Genomic DNA, 21,336 nt, shown 5'->3' with positions numbered 1-21,336 from the left:
AGCCATACTTGGCAAATATCATCTGTGTGTTTGCATCAGTTTCTAGAAGGGAACGGTAGTTCAGGCGGTAGGGTTCGATCTCGGGGCGTCCAGTAGAAAAAGCAGGGCATTCCCAAAGTAAATGAGATATGCTGCCGCAGGTTAGAGTCGTACATTGGGGGCACGTAATCATTTTCTCTTTATACTGACGCCAGCGGGCCATAATACGTGGCGTGTAAGCCGCATGGGCGATGAGCTTATTCAAAAAGACTTCTTGACTTCGGGTGAGGTGGGTTCTTCTCGTAAAAGGTGGGTCTGGTGTGGCCACCTGCATGCGATGCTGACTGAGGCTACGAAGACTGGTCCGAGTATAGTGCATAAGGGCAAGAGAAGGGGTGAGTTGCCCGCCCAAGGTCGAATAAGGATGAAGCAAGGGGGGTGGGGAAGTAAATGTGGACATCCCACCTGCCAAGGCAGCCGCGGCGTGTGCCGCCGCATTGCCCCCTGATTCGTCCGAGTGACCTGGGGTCCAGTGAATAGCGACAGTTCTGGTCGCGAGTTGGTGGCGTTTAAGGAGGCGCTGTATAGCCGTAGCTGTTGCATCTTGTGAACCCGGAGTAGCGATTTCCTTGTAAGCTTCAAAGGAATCAGTAAGAATACGTAGTGACCCAGTTCCGGTGCAAGGCACTCCTGACAAGGCTCCCCAAATCGCGAGGAGTTCAGCGTGAAGAGGGGTACCCTGAGGTAGATGGCAGGCATAAGCGCCTGAAAGGGAAGGGTTGTCATCGCATACCCAGGCCATAGATGCGAATTCGCTTGTAATGGATGCGTCGGTGTATATGTCAGTCGTATCGGGGATTCGCTCTTGTCGGTGATGGGCAGCTAGGAGCTCCCGGGGAATGACAAAATCGCGGTTTATAGGTCGGCGATGGACGCGTGTGACTACTGGCATCTCCCAAGGGGGAAGTGATGCATATAGGGCTGGTGTTTTGTCGTTACGCTGTTCATCCCAGGCCAGCAGGCGACGCCCCTGGACAGTGTTCTCTAGACGTATTCGATGACGCGTCTGTGACTCGGTAACGATGGTAGTGAGCGGTGGAAGAGCGGCCAAACGCTCAAGTTCGGCTATAGGAGTGTGCTTAGGTAGACCGGTAATAGTGCGTAGTGTAGCGCGATGAAGGCGTTCGACCTTAGCGAAGTCAGTCTTCGACAGTTGGAGGACCGGTGTACCATAGAGGATTTTTCCGACCGCCGCTGCTCTGGCCATCGCACGGCAGGCATGCTGCCGCGCACCGCCGTGCCGGTTGGACAGGCGACGAATAGTATGTAGCAGTGCTGGCCAAAGGCGTTGTAACTGACGAACCCATTTCTGGGGGCTGTTGCAGCTTGATATGGGCAGGCCAAGAATGCGGATTTGCCCATTTGAGGAGGTGATGGTGTTGCCTCCGATGTGAAGATGGATCTGCATACTGGGGTTGGTTTTATGTTTTCCGTCAATACTAATCAATTCTGTTTTATGTGGTGCGAGTTCGAGGCCAATTTTGGTTAGTGTATCTTCAAGACAAAGAAGGGCCGCCTGAAGTTCAGTCTCCATAGAATATTTGTCTACGTAATCCGCTGCCTCAGTCCAGACGGTAATATCATCGGCATATATAGCGAATCTTGCGCTTGTGCTGATTTCCAGATTCTCGGCGACGCGTGTCATGGCCAAGTTGAACAATATGGGTCCGAGAATGGAGCCCTGAGGTACACCCCTATCCAAGTAATAGGTTTTGGGCACCCATCCCGGAGCTTTGCCATGTAGCTGAATGGGTCTAGATGTCAAAAAATTGCGGATCCAGATTTGGGCACGATTACTAGGAAAGCGTTTGGCGAGTTCCTCCAGGATAACCTCATGGCGAACATTGTCAAAAGCTTTGTGTATATCGACAGCCAGGAGATAGTCAGGTAGCGTTTTACGATGAGCTCTATTCAGAACTCTTCGCAAAAGCCAAAGGCAGTCATGCGTTCCAAGGTTAGGGCGGAAGCCGGCTTGAGCTGGATGAAATCCAGGACTGACGTATTCAATGTAGTGACTAATCCGGGTATGCAGCAGGCGCTCGATGAGTTTACAGAGATGTGAAGTCAGTGCAATTGGACGCAAATTACTGGGAAGTCGAGGGTTTTTGCCAGGTTTAGGGATAGGAAGAATAAGAGAAAGCTTGAGGTTATCCGGTACCGTTCCGGTCTCCCAGGAGAATTAATTTTGTTCAGGTTGCGTAATTCGTCGCACAGAAAATAAACGGTGGTCCATTTGAGTAACATTCTTAAACCATGGAAAATTAAACGTAAAACCAGCTAATTGTAGCAAGTATCGAGCGAAGTGACGAAGTTAGAACTCGTTTTGGGTTGTTGGTTGGTTGGTTCACAGGAAGGGAAAGGCGCCGTATCTGTCACACTTGCTCTGTGGACACCTGAACCATGCCGTAAGGGAAGGGAGGAAGGTGGGGTGAAAGTGGAAAGACAAAGGGGAGCCGTAGTGGAGGGCTTTGGAGTAATTTCGATCACCTGGGGGTCTTTAACGTGAGCTGACATCGCACAGCACACGGACGCCACTTCCGTGTGCTGTGCGATGTCAGAGCACGTTAAAGATCCCCAGGTTATAGTGCCTAGAATATACAGTATATTCTAGGCACTATACCCAGGTGGTCGAAATTTTGACGTATAAGTGAGACGTAGACGCTTCTGCTTTGGAGTCGATTTGGCTTGGCTGGTGATGATGATGATGATGACGACTGTCCTCGCGCGCGCACAGGAGCAGCTTATCGAGGCCAGGGGCTACCCCGTGGATACTCGACAAGTGGTCACCGCCGACGGCTACGTGCTCGACCTGAACAGGATACCTCTGGGCAGACGAGTAACAGGAGGCACTGCTACCACCACCACCACTGCCGCCCAAGGATGCGAAGACACCAGGAGACCCCCCGTTCTTCTCATGCACGGGCTCATTGGAATAGCGACCAACTGGGTGGCTAACTTCCCAGACCAGAGCATCGGTGCGCTACGTCCTACGCAGCATTCAGAACATTCATACGTGGTAAAGTTGCGCGAAAAGAAGGCAATTCAGGACGCTCGTCCCGTGGTTTCAATTGTCTTTGAGTTTACGCCCAAATGATCACGCCTGAAGAATCAGGCCAGCTAGCCTGACAATAAGCGCATTTTTTCGTCGTATCATCTGCGCGATTTGAAATTTACTGCGCGACACTACCCCGAACTAAGCGCCTCCACTCTGATGTTGACCTGTATCATGGGGCCAAAGGAGCAGACGCTCACTGAAAATGTCCCTTCACGACCCTCACGGCTCCCCCTTTGTCAACACAGGTCTTCCTTCCTTCGTGGCCAGGTGCGGACGTCCGTAGTAGGTTTGAAATTTATTGCGTCTTTTTTTATATATAAGCCTCTCTCATGCCAATGCGTGCCATATTGCTCACAGCATTTTTTTTTTTGTTGTTGTTGTTGCTGTTGTTCTTTGTCTCGGAAAGTAACGGTGAGAGATGGGAGGGCCTGAAGTGGAAAGGACTGCAAAATTTCAAACGTTAAGTTGAAAAAGCTATTGGCCACGGATGGAGGGTGTTGATGTTGCAAGTAGCACGTGATAGAGGCAGTCAGCTTGACCTCAAAAGTGAAAAAAAAAAAAATGCAGTAGGTTAGCAGAACCAAATACCGCGAAGTTGGTAAAGAAAACAACAGACAAACATGTTTGATGTCCTAAAATGCAAGAACATAGAAAGAAAAACGTTAGGTTTAAACATGCTTAAACCAGTGTCCATGCGAAATTAAGCGGTGCGCTACACGTCCCGCTTGGATGGTGCGTTTAACACGCTTTCGATTACGGTCAGCCTCCAGACTCGCAGCCCGTTTTCCAGGTGCTTCAGTAGCACACCATCTGCTGCCTCTCACTTTTTTCTGTTCCATTCTTCTTGTCGCTCGGCCACATTTACAACATGTGCGCATTGCACTTAATGGTTTTACTTGGAGGTTTGGCATTGAGAAACTTTATTTGACGGCATACAATTGAAGTTGCATACATCTTTGCGTCACAATTTTTAAACGAAAGAGGGGAAATATGACGTCACATGCAGGTCCATTAACGATGTTGTACGAGAAAATGGTGTTCCAGAAGCAATATGGGAGGGCGACCTGCAACATATAGGTATAGTGCCTAGAATATATGCCAGTACATTCTAGGCACTGTAATATAGGTATCTGTCGTGCATGTCGTCATCGCAGTCACCGATTCGATAGCTCGACCGCGTCTGACGTCACAGTTGCTATGGTAACGAGCGAAACTGCTGACGTACCAGTTGCTATGGCAATCAGACATGGAGGCATCACACAAACACACTTGAAGAGAGGTACGGCTGGCTGGATGAGTGTTTTGTACTTAAAGATGGGGAGTGGTGAAGCAAAGGGTCGGTGAAATTAATTTAACAGCAGATGCAGAGTAGAAGGTAAACATATTGTTGGTATCTATGGCTTCCATTTCTGGGATTCACCGTTCCCGCTATTGCTGGTAATCGGTAATAGAGCTCCTTTAGTCCTGAAATGTACAACAAGAATCAATATAAAAGGGAACGCGAGAGCGCGTGGCTCCCGCGCTTTGCAAAGCGCTGCTACCAACACAAAATCAGAAAAGGTGGCACTAAGGGTATGTTCGGAAAGGGGAGCTTACCAAGCTTACTTTGGATACGTTTTTACCACTGATTCTTATCACCTGTCGGTGACAGCGCATTTCAAAGAGTGGAGGCCACGCGCTCCCGTGTTCCCTCTCATAGTGGTTCTAGCTGTACATACGTAGTAGGGGTTATACTGGTGACATTCATAATAGTGATAACCATTATCTATAGATGTTTCCTACCTGAGAGAGTCTGGCGTGGTCGATAAGCAAGCCGTTGGTGGACGAGTAGGCTGTGCGCGCCCAATTTCATGACTCCTCGCAGGATTCGTGCTCGCTGACGCCGGCTACGACGTGTGGCTGGGAAATCTACGCGGCTGCTCGTACGCTCGCAGCCATGTCAACCTCAGCGCCGACCACGACGCACGCTTCTGGGATTTCTCGTAAGGCCGATTCCGCGACTAGCCTTGAGAATCTGCATAGGGTCCCTCTTCCCTCTGCCCATGGAAGTGAGCTCAACTTATATACTTTCTCCGTTGTTTGATGCTCAGAACAATAGCTTGGAAATCGCCGATGCATACTTTATCGAGGCGACAATGTCCACTACGACAGAATTGGCTACCAACCCCGCCGGGGTGGCGCAGTGGTTACCACCACCTCGGCGCTCGATTACGGCGCTCGACTACTTTTCCCAAAGATGAGGGATCGAATCCCGACCTCGGCGGCCGCTTTTCGATGGAGGCGAAAAGCAAGGCGCCCATGTACTGTGCGATGTCAGTGCACGTTAAAGAACCCCAGATGGTCGAAAAAACCGGAGTCCTCCACTACGGCGTCTCTCATAGCCTGAGTCGCTTTGGGACGTTAAACCCCACAAACTAACCAATTGTCTGCCACTTGTTCCGCATACCGAAATTATTGTCGTAGAAATATTTTTATAGCATAACGATTATGTATTTAGCGGGATACACAATAGGCAAATGAGCATCGCACACCCAATTCACGACAAAACGTTCGCATTCAAAATAAACATAGCAGGTCAGCAGAACCAAATACAGTTGTTAAAGAGAGAAAGAGAGAGAGAGAGAGAGAGAGACATTTAATCAAACACCATGCACTTCCTCCAGCGTATCAACCTGCGAACGACAAATACAGATGACCATAGACAAGCTCCCCGCTTGGAAAGAAAAAAATGGTTTAAAGCTCTCCCCGCAAAAAACAGTAGCCGTTATGTTGAGGGTTACAAATTGAACCTAAATTGCACCTGAACCAAATTACACTCCCTGTAAAACAAGAACACATATTTTAGGCATCATTTTTTATTTAAAAAAGTTAAGTTTTTACCACATATAAACAATCTAAAGAAAAAAGCTGCCCAAACAATTAATGTCTTAGAAATTCTCTACAAAAATAAAACGCTGGGATTCTGAGCGAGACTGCCCTCTGCAGACTTATCACTCCCTAGTGCGCTCTAAATTAGACTATGGGTGCATAGTGTATGGCTCAACAAGGTCATCATACCTAAAACGACTTGACACTGTTCTTAATCTTAGTCTGCGCTTATCATCTGGAGCGTACAGAACATTCCCTGTACCCATTCTTTATGTAGAATTAATTGAGCCGTCTCTAAAGGATCGCAGAACTGCACTGATGAGCACATATGGCTAAAAAATCCGTTCCCTTCCGACCCTAATATTGCGTCCAGAAAGACCCTCTGCCGCCGTGGTACAACCTACCTGTTATATGCGACTTCTCACTAACACATTTGCACAAAACACAAACACCACATGAGCACATACTACAAGAATTTTTCGCACTTAAAGAAAAATACAATGCCTACACTGAATTTTTTACAGATGGCTGCAAAACAGAAGCACAGGTAGGTATTGCACTAGTTCAGGACAAAATTTAAAAAAAAAATGGTATATATATTGTGAGCCTTCTGTGGACCTTCTTTCATTTGTACATGCCATCATCATCATCTTTCATTTGTACTTACCATCATCATCGTTCCGCGGCGCCGGCTCCGGCGCGTGCCTGGGTTGGTGATCGGATTAAAACGCTAGACAAGGCTTCGCTGTCCTTGCCGCCACGACCTCGCCGTCTTGACCTAGCCTTCTTCCACAATATATGTCTGCCACAGTGCGCCTCAATTTTCACGGTTGAGTGTCACGCTGTATCGGTTGCTGCAGAACAAATAATCAGAGAAAATAAAAAACAGCGTCATCTCTTTGAGCCTGCTCACAGCCATAAAAGCCAAAAATTCCCAAGAACGCTTATTAGGAAACATCATTCATAACATAGTTAAAATCACATCTCAGGAACATAACATTCGGTTCTGCTGGATCCAAAGCCATGTTCAGATTGATGGCAATGAAAAAGCTGATACATGCGCTGTGAAAGCCTGATGTGGTGAAACAAAATAAGTGCCCTACCGAAAAAACCCTATGAGTCATAATAACCTCGCACAGATTTCTCATATTAAACTCATACAAATCTCATACAGTCCCGTATATGAATGATATTTGTATGAGATTATATGAGATTTATACGAGTTTAGTATGAGTTTAGTATGAGAAATCTGTATGAGGTTATTGTAACTCAGGGTTGTATCGCTATAGGCATGAGCTTGCCGCACTGGGATTGTTTAAAGTTAGCGCATAAAAAATTCAGGCATAGATGGCCGGCTGCATGGAAAGAAGAGGTAAACAATAAATTGCATTCCTTAAAGCCCTTTTTAGCAGAATGGAAGTCCAGTAGCCATCAAGAACGTTTTAAGGAAGTAATTTTATGTCGCTTAAGCATCGGACACACTCATCTCACTCACAATTTCTTAATAACAAAACGAACAAATAGCTCTGTGATAGGCGCGATGGTGAACTCACAGTTAACCACGTATTAATTGCCTTTTCAGAACTAGAAGATCTAAGAAAAAAATATTTTACGGTATTTTACAAAGAACATATCCCATTACATCCCATGCTCCTTTTAGGTGAACAAGCACTTCTTTATTCCGCCCAAATATTTAATTTCCTTAAGGATGCCAACATTTTAAACAAACTACAACAATCTCTATACCATTATCACTATCATCAGTTGTTACCTTGTGTTTGGCGCAGCATAGCCTTGGTCGCTTTCGCGCTATAAAACACAACACAACTAACAGACAAACATTTATTGAGAACAGGCGTGAAATATTCAGCCCTTTGTGGGCAGCCTCCTCAGTCCAGGAAGCCATGGACTCGAGCCATTTCCCGAGTCCGGCTGGCCAGACTACGCTGATCCTCCAGGCTAGGGCTTGACAGCTGAGTCTCCCACTGCTCTTCGGTTAAGTCTATGGTGGTTATAGCGTCATTTGGTCCCCTGCATCCCCACACCATATGTTGTAGGGTGTTTGGCACGTTGCAAAATACGCATTTATATTTGTAGGTGATGGGCGAGATTCTGTGTAGTAAGGTGCCGTGGACGTGGCTGCTGGTTTGGATTTTTCGGAAGGTGACTGCTTCTTTGGTTGTGAGAAAAAAATATTGCACTAGATGTAAGAGGACGTGGAGAATGGATCAGGCAAGCGAGTTTGACGTCCTAGAATACTAGCAGAACGTTGACGTAGAAAGAAGAACGTTAGGCCGGTTTAAGCATGGTCAAATCATTGGTTGCGTAACAGCGGTACGACGTTCCGGTTGAATAGCTTGTTCAGCACGTTTTTGATTGCGGCCAGTCTCCAACCTCGCAGCCCGTGTGTGTGTGTGTGTGTGTGTGTGTGTGTGTGTGTGTGTGTGTGTGTGTGTGTGTGTGTGTGTGTGTGTGTGTGTGTGTGTGTGTGTGTGTGTGTGTGTGTGTGTGTGTGTGTGTGTGTGTGTGTGTGTGTGTGTGTGTGTGTGTGTGTGTGTGTGTGTGTGTGTGTGTGTGTGTGTGTGTGTGTGTGTGTGTGTGTGTGTGTGTGTGTGTGTGTGTGTGTGTGTGTGTGTGCGCGTGTGTTAAATTTGGCCTGCTATCGGTGCATTTTTTGGAGCTAAATCATTCTGTATTCCTTTTTTATTTCATTTTTTCGCTTTGGTTACGTTGGTTACGTTTCAAAATTAACACATCAATTGTTTTGTTTAAGTATCGGATGCGTTTGAACAAACACATCGCTTGATATACTCGTGCACGATAAGAAGGTATGTGGACGCAGGTTTCAAGAGATGATGGAGTATGACTTACCGGCCATGATCGACTACGTCCTCAAGGAGACGGGGCAGTCCAAGCTCGGCTACGTCGGCCACTCGCAGGGCACTCTCATCATGTTCGGCCTGCTCTCCGCGGTACCCGAGTACAACGAAAAGGTCATGCATCGTCTTTTAAATAAATCAGTTCATTGTAGAGGTTTAGAAACAACGGGTGGTAGAATTGGCGAGACATGAGAGAGCTATTACATCGCCTCCTCCAGGTACAAACACCGCAACCGCTTGGTTCCGTCGTGGTGACCTTGAAGCCGAACCAAGGTCAAACTGGCACTTAGCCTGTCCAGCCACACGTCCCACCCAGTGCGCTTTGCTATGATAGTCCGGTTAATGACCACATTGCTAACTGACCACTTGACCATAACTAATGACATTTAACCTTGAAAGGTGATTGATACTCGTGAACCTCAAAGATCACGTGATAAGTGCAAGATGACTACAGCTTAACGCGTGGTAGTAGCCAAACAAAGCAATACAGAGATATATCGCTCGTCAAAATAAACCTTTTTTTTTTCTTTAATGCCTGGCCTTGACACATCGCATTTCACGAAAACAAAATTAAAAAAAAAAACTTCCACAAAACTCTATTTACATATGACACGCTAAAATTCACGCATACATTGAACCCGGAACTGTGTGCGCTAAAACATTTCCCGACGATTACATTACTTCCTAATGTAAAATTTAAGCGCAGCTCATCAGCTGTTTCCCCTTTTCAATAGATTGGGGCAAATATCTCGAGCAAGACATGTATGAACAATTACAGATAACTTTTTTATTTTTCACACATATTCCTTAAAAAAATTGAGCACTGTAAAATCTACACTGCAGAAATGCGAAAGCTGGAGTTTTTGTGCTGCATACGGTGCGTTACGTTTGCTCTCATCATTATTATCAACTAAATGCACCGCCATTATCAATGCTACTGTCATAGAGCTGTATAACGTCACAACACCTGTGGCGCTCCTGGCGGAGAGAGCGGGAGTTAGGCCGCCGTTCATGCGCACTGCCATCTCTCACGGACGGCGCGAGTTGGTCGCCCGGCTTTGAGGCGTGACGTCACACAGAGGTTATGCGAAAGGTCATTTCATATGCACCGCCGTCGCACCGCAAAGGCTAGTTTTGCTTCACAATAAAACACTCCACTAACAGTTCTTGGCTGCCATGATGGAAGCTTTGTGGTCGTCCGAAGTTTTCCACTACCGGCACCTCTTTCTCTCTCTTTTCCCTGCCACCTTCCGCCTTTTTTTCCTCTGCCGTCTCGGAGGAGGTGGTTGCAATTGATGCGGCCGCTAACGGAGAACCGTTCCCATTCACCTCGACCAATGCGAATTCTTGTCTCAGGGTTTGCCGATATTCCGCCGCGTCCATATGCGCTGCATGGGCGTTTCGGCTGTACTTGGCATGTAAGGCGCGAGCCCTCGCCATGCGTCAACCTTCGTGGTGCACGGGGTGCATATTCTTGGATAAGGGTTTAATGAATATAGAGTTATTCTAATGTGTGTAGGTAACTGTTTTCGCATCCCTGTCAGGAAGTTGCTCGCACATGTGTAGTCTGTATAAGATGGCCTTCCCGCGTTCGTGCGCATGAGTCATCCGATAGCTGGGAGACAAGGTGCGCCTCGCACAGCTCCGAGAGCCTGTTGTGAATCCCAAGGGCCAGCAGCCTTTCCGTAGATGTGCTGTGCGGGAGCCCAAGGGCAGCTTTGTAGGCCTGCCGGATTAGGACCTCAACCTTCATTCTCTAAGCGAATTGCAGTTGCAGGTACGGGAGGGAGGAGACAATCCTGCTCAGTACAAAGGCCTAATCGGCAGAGATGTTTCTCTTTCATGCCTTTACGTTTGTTGGCGATCTGTCTGATGAGCCGCCGTACAGTCTGATTGACGGTGGCCATCAGTCTGATCATTTTTTCGGTGTTTTTACGATTGCTTTGTGTGTACATGCCCAGTATGCGTATGACTTGGACCTCCCTGACCGGTAGGGGGGTCGGAGGGGTGTGGTTGGCATTTCTTCCGCGAAGCTTGGCCCTGAAAACCAGCAGCTTTGATTTCGGGTGCGAGCATTCAAGTCCTGCTCCCGGCGCGTAAGTTTCGATTATGTCGACTGCCTGCTGCAGCGCATCCTCTATTTGACCGTCATTCCCCGTGGTTACCCACAGTATGTGCCTAGAATATATACCCACAGGGTGATGTCCGCTTAGAAAGTGTGCTGCAGGCCCGGCAGGGCAGCGAACTTGCGCTCTTCTACACTGCACTGCTCTCGAAATTTTTGAGACTGTAGTTGGTTCATTACCTCTCCTTATACACATTATAGCCATTCCCACCCATTCTTGAAAGAAAATCACGCCCTTTCCCGGTCGTTCACGTTCAAATAAGTAAATAAATAAATAATTGGTTCACAAGAAAAAAATGACGCAGTATCTGTCACACTTGCTTTCTGGACACCTGAACCGCATAGTAAGGGAAGGGAGGAAGATGGGAGTGAGAGTGAAAGGAGAGAAAGAGGAGCCGTAGTGGAGGGCTACGGAGTAATTTCGACCACGAGGGGATCTTTAACGTGCGCTGACATCGCACAGCACACGGACGCCACTTCGTTTCGCCTCCATCGAAACGCCGCCGCCGCCGGCCGGGATCGAACCCGGGTACTCCGGTACAGTAGTCGGGCGTCTTACCACTGCACCACCACGACGGGGCGACATTTCAAAGTTTCCGGAAGTTAGACCGTTGTCAACGGAAGTTGAGTGCCGCGTGACTCTCTTTGGACGTCGACATTACCTTTTCCAGATGTTTCGGCGTCTGGTTGACCTAATTGGATTTATTTATTTAACTATAATTAACCCACATTAACCATTTTCTCACTTGCACACCTTTCCTTGAAGTTCTATCCGATGGTACCATTCTTTTTTTTTTTTACCGATATACAAGTAGTTCTTCTTTTACAGCTCCGAGGGAGTTCATGCCCAGGCGAAACCCGCCTAAATAGCCATCAGTTCAGTTCAGTCGTTCAGTCGTGTCCGACCCTTCGTGACCCTATGGACCATATCACGCCACGCTTTTCCGCTTTTCGGTCTCTCACTATCTTTCTAACATCACATAACTTCATCTGCAGCGCCTCGAGGATGCCATCTAACCATCGCGTTCGCCGCCTACCCCTTCTCCGGTGACCCTCAACCTTTCCCAACATCAAATCTTTCTCCTCACTTCCAGGCGATGTACCCCCTTGCACGGCTAGTTCCCAGCCATAGAAATACTTTAGAATCATTTTGTGCCCCAGCTTCAAATTTAAGTGCCTAAGAAGCACGGTTGCTGCCGGAAGCATATATTTTGGCCAAGCATGAATATATGGCCTCTTAACTTGTGCGCACGTTCACCCGTACGCAGGTGGCCCTCTTCGTGGCGCTCGCTCCCGTGGTCGCCCCAGCCAACGCAATTATTTACGGAAAAGACCAACTCCTGGCCCTCGCTGAGAACCCCGCGGTAAGAAAAGCCCTTACGCAGTTGTTCTAGTGCTCCGGAGAAAAACAAAATGGGATACTTAAGGATCACCTTTGAATGTATTACGCGACAGCTTTATTGGCTCCGTCTACGGTTCCCCTGACTGGTACTCGTTTGTGTACATGTAGCTTGTGATCCCTTAATGCATTCATCTGTATCCTCAGGCATACTCATTAGCATGCAATCATAATCTGCTACCTTACGTGAAAGACTTACTTGCGTGGTTAAAGCCCCACTTTAACCAAGCCATATAGGGATGTTCCTGTATGTCTGATTCGAAATGCAAGGGTCCCGGGTTTGATTCCATGCACCTCGCCCTCCGTAACATTCTGCATGCCAACTTAGCCATGCCATGCAGTCTCGTAATTTCGCACAAAGCGCCGGCCAATCCGTGCCGCAGGCCATATGTCATTGGTCTGCCAGAGGCAGGCTTGGGATTTTTCGCCTTCAAAGCTGACGCCGGATTCCCTGCAGAAAAAGGGACGATTGTCGCTTTCGCGTGACACTCTATGATCTCTACCACTTGAATCCCCAACGTGAACTGACGTGTGACGCAGTACGGGGTCATCTTTTAGCGCTTAGCTTCTGTCGAAATTCGGATCGGATGTGAGATGAAGCGGCCGAAATTCCGTGCAACATTATTCCTTGACCCGCAGGCACCAACCTGCGGACGACCGAGTAGCAGTTGTTCCAACTTCGCGACATTCCGTTTCCAGCCCAGATGAGAGCAGACGCTGACGTCATCGTCGCCGTCACGCGACGTCAGTCTCTTCGTTCTCGGTTGCCGTGGCAACAGCTACGCGTTCTAAAATGCGTATGGCGTCACGCATGTTCGTCGTCTGCCTCGGACTGGAGCAATGGGGTTCATTTGGCGCCGGCGTGCCAGCAACGATGAACGACACGCGCACGACGCACAAAGGAACTGACGTAATGTGACGTCTTGGCAATGGCGACGATGATGATAGTGTCTGCTCTCATCTGGGCTGGAAACGGAATGTCGCTTCCACTTCCCCGCCAGTTCCCGCCAGGCTCGCAAAGTGGAACGTCATGTGACGGCTGGTCCGTGGTCATCCGCGGGCCAACACCCGTTGTATTACAGTGATTTATAGAATGTACTATATTCGTATTTATCAACATATCCGCAAATTTTTATCCACAGAGTTGTCAGTCAGCTCAGTGTTCGTCCTTCTCTTCCTTCTCCTTTTCTTTGGCCGTGTCTCACTGCTCTGAAAACTATGAAGTTAAATCAGTAATACCAACGAGCTCAAGAACTAGCTCTACTGAAGATCCACATGGAATTGGGGGATTCAAATGGCAGACCAATAGACAGTTCTCACTTTTCGGAAAGATGTTAAAAGGCGCCGCCATATTTGACATGCAGCTGTGCGAGGCAGTTGCGCATGGCTGCTCGCGGAATAAAAACGAATATGAATACAAAACTGCCCTTCGCCTTTTCGACAACTAAAAAGACTGCTTGTTTCGAAATCGGCGAAATGGTCTGTATAAAAGCAGCGCTAGGACAGGCAACTCACGCAGGCTTAATCCGCATGTCGCCACCTGCTCCGGCCTTCAAATTTCGCAAAACAAGAGACAGTTGGAAAACTGCACATTACGAAGCGATCCCAAAAAATCGCCGGTCCGGAGCCCGCAAATTCGAAAACGACCACAGCGCCTCCCCCCCTCCTCCTTCCTTCCCCCTGCGATGGAGGGGTAAAGCGGAAATTTTAAATGCTACTGACCCTCTTCTAAATGCAACGCTAAATAACTCTGAGGTTTTTAAATACATTTGTACGCATGAAAAGCCACCGCGTTTGCAGACGTATCTCAAGCAGGCAGGCACCGAAGCAGTGGCGGGTGCAATGACGGCCTACAAGAGGTACAACTAAAGCCTAGTCTTTAGATACAACCCCAGGTAGCAGGCAAGCCTCCGCCGCAAGCGGCGGGGGCCTACTATTCCCAGTCCCGTAAGGCCGGGAGCAGCCACCCACCTCCTCATCACCGCCGATGAAATGCGTGAGCATTCTTTGCGGAAGACACATGGAAGTTAGGTACCATGTGACCCCCCCTGGGACGTCGACCTTACCTCCTTGGCTATTTTGACGTCTCATTGTCTTAATTAACTCTAGCCAATTAACTAATTACTGCGCATCATCAAATATTTCCCAGTGAGATTTTTTTTTATCGTCTATCTAGTGCAACCCTTTGTTTTCTTATAACTCGTTTCGTTCGAACGCAATCCTGCCGACAAACTTCTGGTGACACGACTTCAAAGACATAATTGACGTCTCATTGACTTAACTGGCTCTAATTAATTACCTAATTATTCCGCACGCACCATATATTTTTCTCAGCAAGATGTTTTCATCCTCTCGTTTTCCATTCGTTTTCTTATCACTCGTTTCGTTCGAAAGTAGTCTTGCCGGTGGTGTCACGACATACCCAACTTCTGATTGACTCAAATTGGCTCTAATTAATTAAATAGTTACTTTGCATGCACCAATTCTTCCCCAGCGAGATTTCTTCATCATCTATTTAGTGCGATCATTCGTTATCTTATCCCTTGTTTTTTTTTTTTTTTTCTAACGTAATCCTGCCGACAAACTTCTGATGGCACGACCGTGAAAACATACCCACTTAATGCTTACGAATGAATAAATGCAGGGAGCATTGGTTATAGAGTGCGGGACGCTTCAACAAACAGTTCGAAGCTTCTGCTTTGTCGGAAATAGCCTGCCTACGTGAGCTGCCTTTCTTGCTAATGCTCGAAGAGAACATTGTACAGGCCTTGTTCTCCTTACCCCTTGCTCTCGTATGAGGGCAGTTGCGCAGGACGCTGCTGAAGATGGGCGAATTCGCCGAACAGGGACCCTTCTGGAAGAGAATCGCCGATGGGTTCTGCCGCTCAGAAGATACGGTGTCCACGTGTCTGGACATCTCGAACGCTATTTTCGGACCCACTATCATGGCAAATTTGGTGAGTCGTAGTCGGGGCTAGACCACAAGGAGCCGTTTCGTGTGTTTGTGCGGTTGACGAAAAAAAAAACATTTTAGCGACCATCAAGGAACTGAGGTGCCCTGACTTCGAGCTGAGATGGGTAATGGAGAATTTCGGAAAAGAAAGGCTGATAACGGTTTTGGTTTTGTTTTTTGTTTGTTGTTTTTTTCTCTTTTTACATTTAGCTCTGCATATCGCGTTGCAGTCGACAACGCAGACGGAGATAAGCCTATGGAAGCGGAACAGCAGAGCCGTTTAATACTTGACGATTAGCTTGACCGGTCAGGGCCGGTCTCTAAGGAGAGCGCGTTCTCCTTGGAGACCGGCCGTGGTCCGATAGGAGCGGCACTACGGCGTAGTGCAGGAAAGTAGGTCGCAGCTAGGGGCGTTTGGGAGAAGGGGAAAGTAGGGTAAAGCTGAAGACGCAGTGCTGGCGGTATGCTCAGAGTTCCGACAAAAGAGACCCGCCAGAAGGTTTCCGCGCCTGCAGCTGTGGGCCTGCGCTGGACACATAAAGCCAAGATGACCTTGTTCTGTCGTCATCACACAGATAACGGAGCTCCTTGAAGGGGTTCAAGAAACTCAGGGCCCGCGAAAAATCTTAACTCGGCCTCTAAACTCACAAAAGAATAAGATGGTATTCTATAGTGCAGCGGAACTGCAGGGGACTTTTAACCAACATAAACGACGTAAATGATACCCCAGCCGCACTCTCATATGTTACATTTTGCTTACAAGAAACAAATCTAGTTCCCAAACACATAAATGTACCAAGGAAATGGCAAGTCTTCCGCCGAGACCGACAGCAAGACAGCAGGCTTTTCGGTGGGGTGTCCATTATAGTGCAAAACTGCATTGCAGCTCGAGAACACCAACTAAACACCAGCTTAGAAGCTATGGTAGCCACGCTAATTACATTTAAAACCATTACTATGAGCTGCGTGTATGTTGAACCTCACTTCAAAATAACTCTCCATGATTTAGAACATCTTTTTAACCAGCTTCCAAAGGCATGCTTGGTAGTGAGCGATTTTAACGGACACTCTCCTTTTTTGGAGAAGTGAAGTGAGAAAACCAATGTGCGAGTCCAAGCTATAGAGAACCTTATTCTTTGCAATCATTCATGCTTGTTGAATTCCTGAAAACCTACTTTCTGTTCTCCAAACTCAGGAAAAATGAGCTTTTAGATTTGTCATTTTGCTTTAATGATTTCAAATGGTATGTCTTAAACAACCCATATGGGAGTGTTAACCTACCTGTCCTAATCAGTTTATCCTCTTCACCATTTGTCATACCGACCAAACCGCAACAGCGCAAACTCCATTTAGCAGACTTGGATTTCTTTAAAATGGAAGAAGACTTAGGAAAACGTTTTTCAGAAGAGCATAGAATAGATGAACTGGGGTGGCGCAGTGGTTACGGCGCTCGACTACTGTTCCCAAGGATGCAGGATCGAATACCGACCTCGGCGGCCGCTTTTCGATGGAGGCGAAAAGCAAGGCGCCCGTGTGCTGTGCGATGTCAGTGCACGTTAAGAAACCTCCAGTGGTCGAAATTTCCGGAGTCCTCCACTACGGCGTCTCTCGTAGCCTTAGTTGCTTTGGGACGTTAAGCCCTACAAACCAAACCAAACCAAACCAATCACAGCTTGCATTATAAACTCCGCACGCCTTGCCATTGCGCAAACCTCAGAAGGGGTACGACAAAATACCAAAGTCTGGTGGATACATGAATGTAAGGAGGCCAAAAAACAACAAAATAAAGCCCGGGGTAAGTTTCGAACATACCCAACATGTGAAAATTTGACAGCTTTTAATGAATCGAGAGCCAGAGCTCGTTGTATTCGCCGCAACGCTGAAAAACAATCATGGATGAAATGTGTGACACCTATAAACAGCCCAACAACATCTAAAAAAAATGTGGGAACAAGTTCACAGACTGAATGGCAGCTTCTCCACTTTCACGATCCCGATTCTCACAGCGCCTGGTACGCAAACGAGTATCGAAGAACATGCAGACATATTAGGGGAACATTTTCACAGGATTTTAAATTCTGCACACTACACAGAAGCATTCCTAGAATACAAGAGCACAGCTGTAAAACAAAAACTTCCAACGAGCAGCAGGACAAACGAACTTTACAGTAGTTTATTACACTGCAAGAATTGAGGAAAGCCCTAGCTAGGGGTAAACAATCTGCACCCGGTCCTGATCCAATTCATTCCGAGATGCTTGCTCATACATCTGATGTCTCTGTAGAGAGACTCCTGAAATTTTTTAAAACAAAATTTGGGGGTTAAGTAAACTGCCGGAGGCTTGGAAAAGAGTCATTTTTGTGCAATTCTTAAAACCAGGAAAACTGCCGACCTCCCCTGGCAGTTATAGGCCTATAGCTCTCACCATTTGTCTGGCGAAATCTTTTGAAAATGTTTTAAACACTAGAGTAACCTTTGTTTTGGGATCACATGAACTTCTTAAAATTCATCAGTGCAGTTTTAAGAAAGAGTACAACAGACCACATAGTGCTCCATGAAAACACTGTCCGAGAGGCTCTTATACATAGACAACATTGTCTCGCAGTTTTCTTCGATCCAAAGAAAACATGCGATACAACTTGGAGGTTCGGGATCCTGCAGGATTTAGCAGAACTAGGCATCCGTGGTCGAATGCTAAATGTCTCAACTGACTTTCGCTCATACCGTTCTTTCCAGGTGCGCATCAGTGCCACCTTGTCAAGATGCTTTGTTCAGGAGAGCGGAGTGCTTCAGGGGGACATTCTAAGCACAACGCTTTTCATTGTAAAAATGAATTCCATTAGCAGAGAATTCCCAAATTCTATTATGTCTTCACACTATGTAGATGATCTTGAGATAGCCTGCGCATCCTCCAACATGTCAACATGTGAAAGACAAATACAAATAATTAATAAATTAGCGATAGGAAGACAAAAATGTATTTAGGTCTTCTCCACAGAAGACTGTGGCAGTTATGCTTTCTCTCAAGCAAGGTATTCACCACAAGCATATAATACGCTTAAGTGGCGTCCGTGTGCTGTGCGATGTCAGCGCACGTTAAAGATCCCCAGGTGGTTGAAATTACTCTGTAGCCCTCCACTACGGCTCCTCTTTATCTCTTTCCACTTTCATTCCCACCTTCCTCCCTTCCCTTACGGCGCGGTCCACAGAGCAAGTGTGACAGTTACTGCGCCTTTCCCTTCCTGTGAACCAATTTAACTTTAACTTTAAAAAAATAATTACCAGTAAAAAATGGAAACAAATTTCTAGGCACTACATTCGGCAAGATATTTACATTTCTACCTCACATAAATACACTAAAATAAAAGCCTCAAAATCTCTTAATAGACTGACAGTTCTTTCGCGGGATAGTTAAGGTTCCGACAGGGCATGTCTTCTGCACATACCGCTTTATTATACGCTCCCTCTTAGACTATGGGAGCATAGTGTACGGTTCAACCAGACCTTCATACGTGAAAAAATTAGACCCGGGTACATAACTTAGGCCTTCGCCTTGCATGCGGGGCGTACAAAACATTCCCTATAGATAGCCTTTACGTGGAAACGAACGAGCCTTCATTAGAAGACGGACGAACTGCACTGACGAGTGCTTACGTTCTCAGAGTAAGGTCACGGAAAAAACACCTTTGTTACCCGATTGTCACAACTTGCCCCTCTCGAACATTACTCCCAAATAAGCCACGAGCAACAAGACCACTCACTGATAATGCCAATCGAAGACATGTGCCGTGAGCTTCATATTCTAGACACTGTAGGAAGGGGGTTTATTAGAGGTACTGGGACGCGATCTATGAGCCCGTTAGGAACAGTCCGCGTACGAGTAAGTCCAGAGCACGCACCGATAGCGATGTCGTTGTTTTTGTTGTGGACCAAATAACGTATGGCACATACCCACAGAGGGAGATCGGCCAAGAATTGGGTAGCAAATAATTTTTTTGAAGTATACTTTCTTGTAATAATAATAAAAAAAAAGTTATTTGAGAGGTAAAGGAAAGGAAACGAAAAGGGAAATAAATGAAATGTAATATGAAAAGTGGTAAGACACACGGGAGATTTACACTGGAATTGTAGAACAAGTGATGTTGTTTAGCAAGGCAAACGATTTGATTCCAGTAAAAAATTTTGCATGGCGGTAAAAATAGACCTGTAACTGTGTCCGAGGATGGTGGCTCCAAATGATAACAATATCGGGCTACTGAAACTGAGGCCAAGCTGTTGCAATGGCCTTTCCATCAACTGCCTTCTCAATGTGGTGAAGCGGCGGCAAAACAATAAGAAGTGATCTAATGATTCCTGTTCATCGCAAAATGCGCAGACTGGAGAAAGCGCCAAACCAGACCTCTGAAGATAAAAATTTAAAGGTGTGATACGGCATCGCAGCCTTGTTAGAGAAATCTCAAGTTGCCGTCAATGACGTAATTTCCTATTTCAAGAATAATTTAGAAGCAGGTAGTCATCAGAACTTAAAAGATGACCAGTTTGCATATTTAATAGAACGTTTCTCCGAAACCTCGCTGCGGTGATGTACGCTGTCGCCGGGAAGGATAGATAATACGGGGCCATTCAGGGACTCTTTTGCCAAACTATCAGCATATCCATTTAAAGTCACATTCCCGTGGCCTAGTACCCATACTATATGTATAAGTGTCAAACGTTCGAAGGATCAGGGAGAGAAAGGTTTTACAATTACAGAATCCACTGACGAAGAGAGGGATGAACACAAGGATAGAGAGTCGGCAATTACAGCCCTTTAGAAAAAGAGGAGTCTAATTTCCGTAAAGCGGGTACGTACCCCCGCCAGAAATTCCGCTTCGAAAATTCGGGTGAAGTCCGGAAGACGGACAGAGAAAGACCAGTCTAAATGCGAACAATATATGCCCACACCAATATATATATCCAATATATAGCGATGTCACTGGCCACAGCACACGGAAGCTTCTTCTTCATCTTCGAACGTATATCTTCCTCTTTACAATATCTTACCTTGCCTGATGTCGCTCAAGAAAACAGGCCCCTGCCCCCAAGGTACACCTTTCCAACACTCTGTGACCTCACTCTTACACAGTTCAACAAAGCGAAACTCCTAAAGAACATGTAATACAAGAATATCGTGCACTAAAAGAGAAATACAGCAGATCCATAGAGTTTTACACGGACGGATCAAAAACTACTTCTTATGTTGGTTGCGCTGTGGTGGATGGGAGCTTTGAGAAATAGACACCATCAATGTGCATCAATTTTTGCAGCCGAATGTTATGCTGTTCTGGTTCCTGCAGGAAACATTATGCACGAGGGCATTGAGAACAGTGTTATATACACAGATTCGCTTAGTGTACTCACAGCTCTAAACTCCGGAAATGCAGTCATGCCTTTACTCGGTAATATAATACACAATATAACAAAGATCTCAACACAAGGCCATAACATAGGAGATATTATATTGGAATCAAGTTACGTGGGCATTGAAGGCAATGAGAAAGCGGACATGTGCGCTGCTCAAACTCGCAGTAAAAATTAAAATGAAAAAAAAAATAAAAGGAGAAAGTAAACATGCCATATAAAGACTGCATAAAGTTATTTCACCACGAACAAAAGGATAAATGCCAGTATATGTGGAGTAACCAAAAAAAAAGTAATAAATTGCACATCGCAAAGCCAATAATAGGAGAATGGAAAGCAAGCACTCACCAGAAACGCTTCGTGGAAGTGATAATATGCCATCTCCGTATTGCGCACATACATCTCAATCATAACTTTTTACTAATGATACATGATCAACCTATGTGTGAAGAATGCGGAGTCATAGTCAACCACATCCTGATTACATGTTCAAAACTCGAGACACTACGGCGAAAGAATTTCACTATTTTCTGCGACCGTGTCATCCCATTCCATCCGAGATTACTGTTATTAGAAAGAGCAATAGTAGATTTAACATGCGTTCTTAGTTGTTGTTTT

At 46.4% G+C, this 21,336-nt stretch overlaps 1 protein-coding gene across 1 annotated transcript in view; it reads left to right on the top strand.

Moving 5' to 3' along the window:
- LOC146182049 (gastric triacylglycerol lipase-like) overlaps positions 1–21,336 on the top strand; it is a 31,661-nt gene that overhangs the window by 5,661 nt on the left and 4,664 nt on the right. The window contains exons 3-7 of the mRNA XM_084575591.1: positions 2,774–3,014; positions 4,959–5,076; positions 8,805–8,955; positions 12,235–12,330; positions 15,170–15,322. Coding sequence (XP_084431717.1) covers positions 2,774–3,014; positions 4,959–5,076; positions 8,805–8,955; positions 12,235–12,330; positions 15,170–15,322 — 759 coding nt within the window. The remainder of the gene's footprint in view (positions 1–2,773; positions 3,015–4,958; positions 5,077–8,804; positions 8,956–12,234; positions 12,331–15,169; positions 15,323–21,336) is intronic.

Source organism: Amblyomma maculatum, chromosome 8 (assembly GCF_055883805.1).
Source record: "Amblyomma maculatum isolate TAMU_Amacu chromosome 8, ASM5588380v1, whole genome shotgun sequence".
Lineage (NCBI taxonomy): Eukaryota > Metazoa > Arthropoda > Arachnida > Ixodida > Ixodidae > Amblyomma > Amblyomma maculatum.
This window is presented reverse-complemented; position numbering and strand designations above follow the sequence as displayed.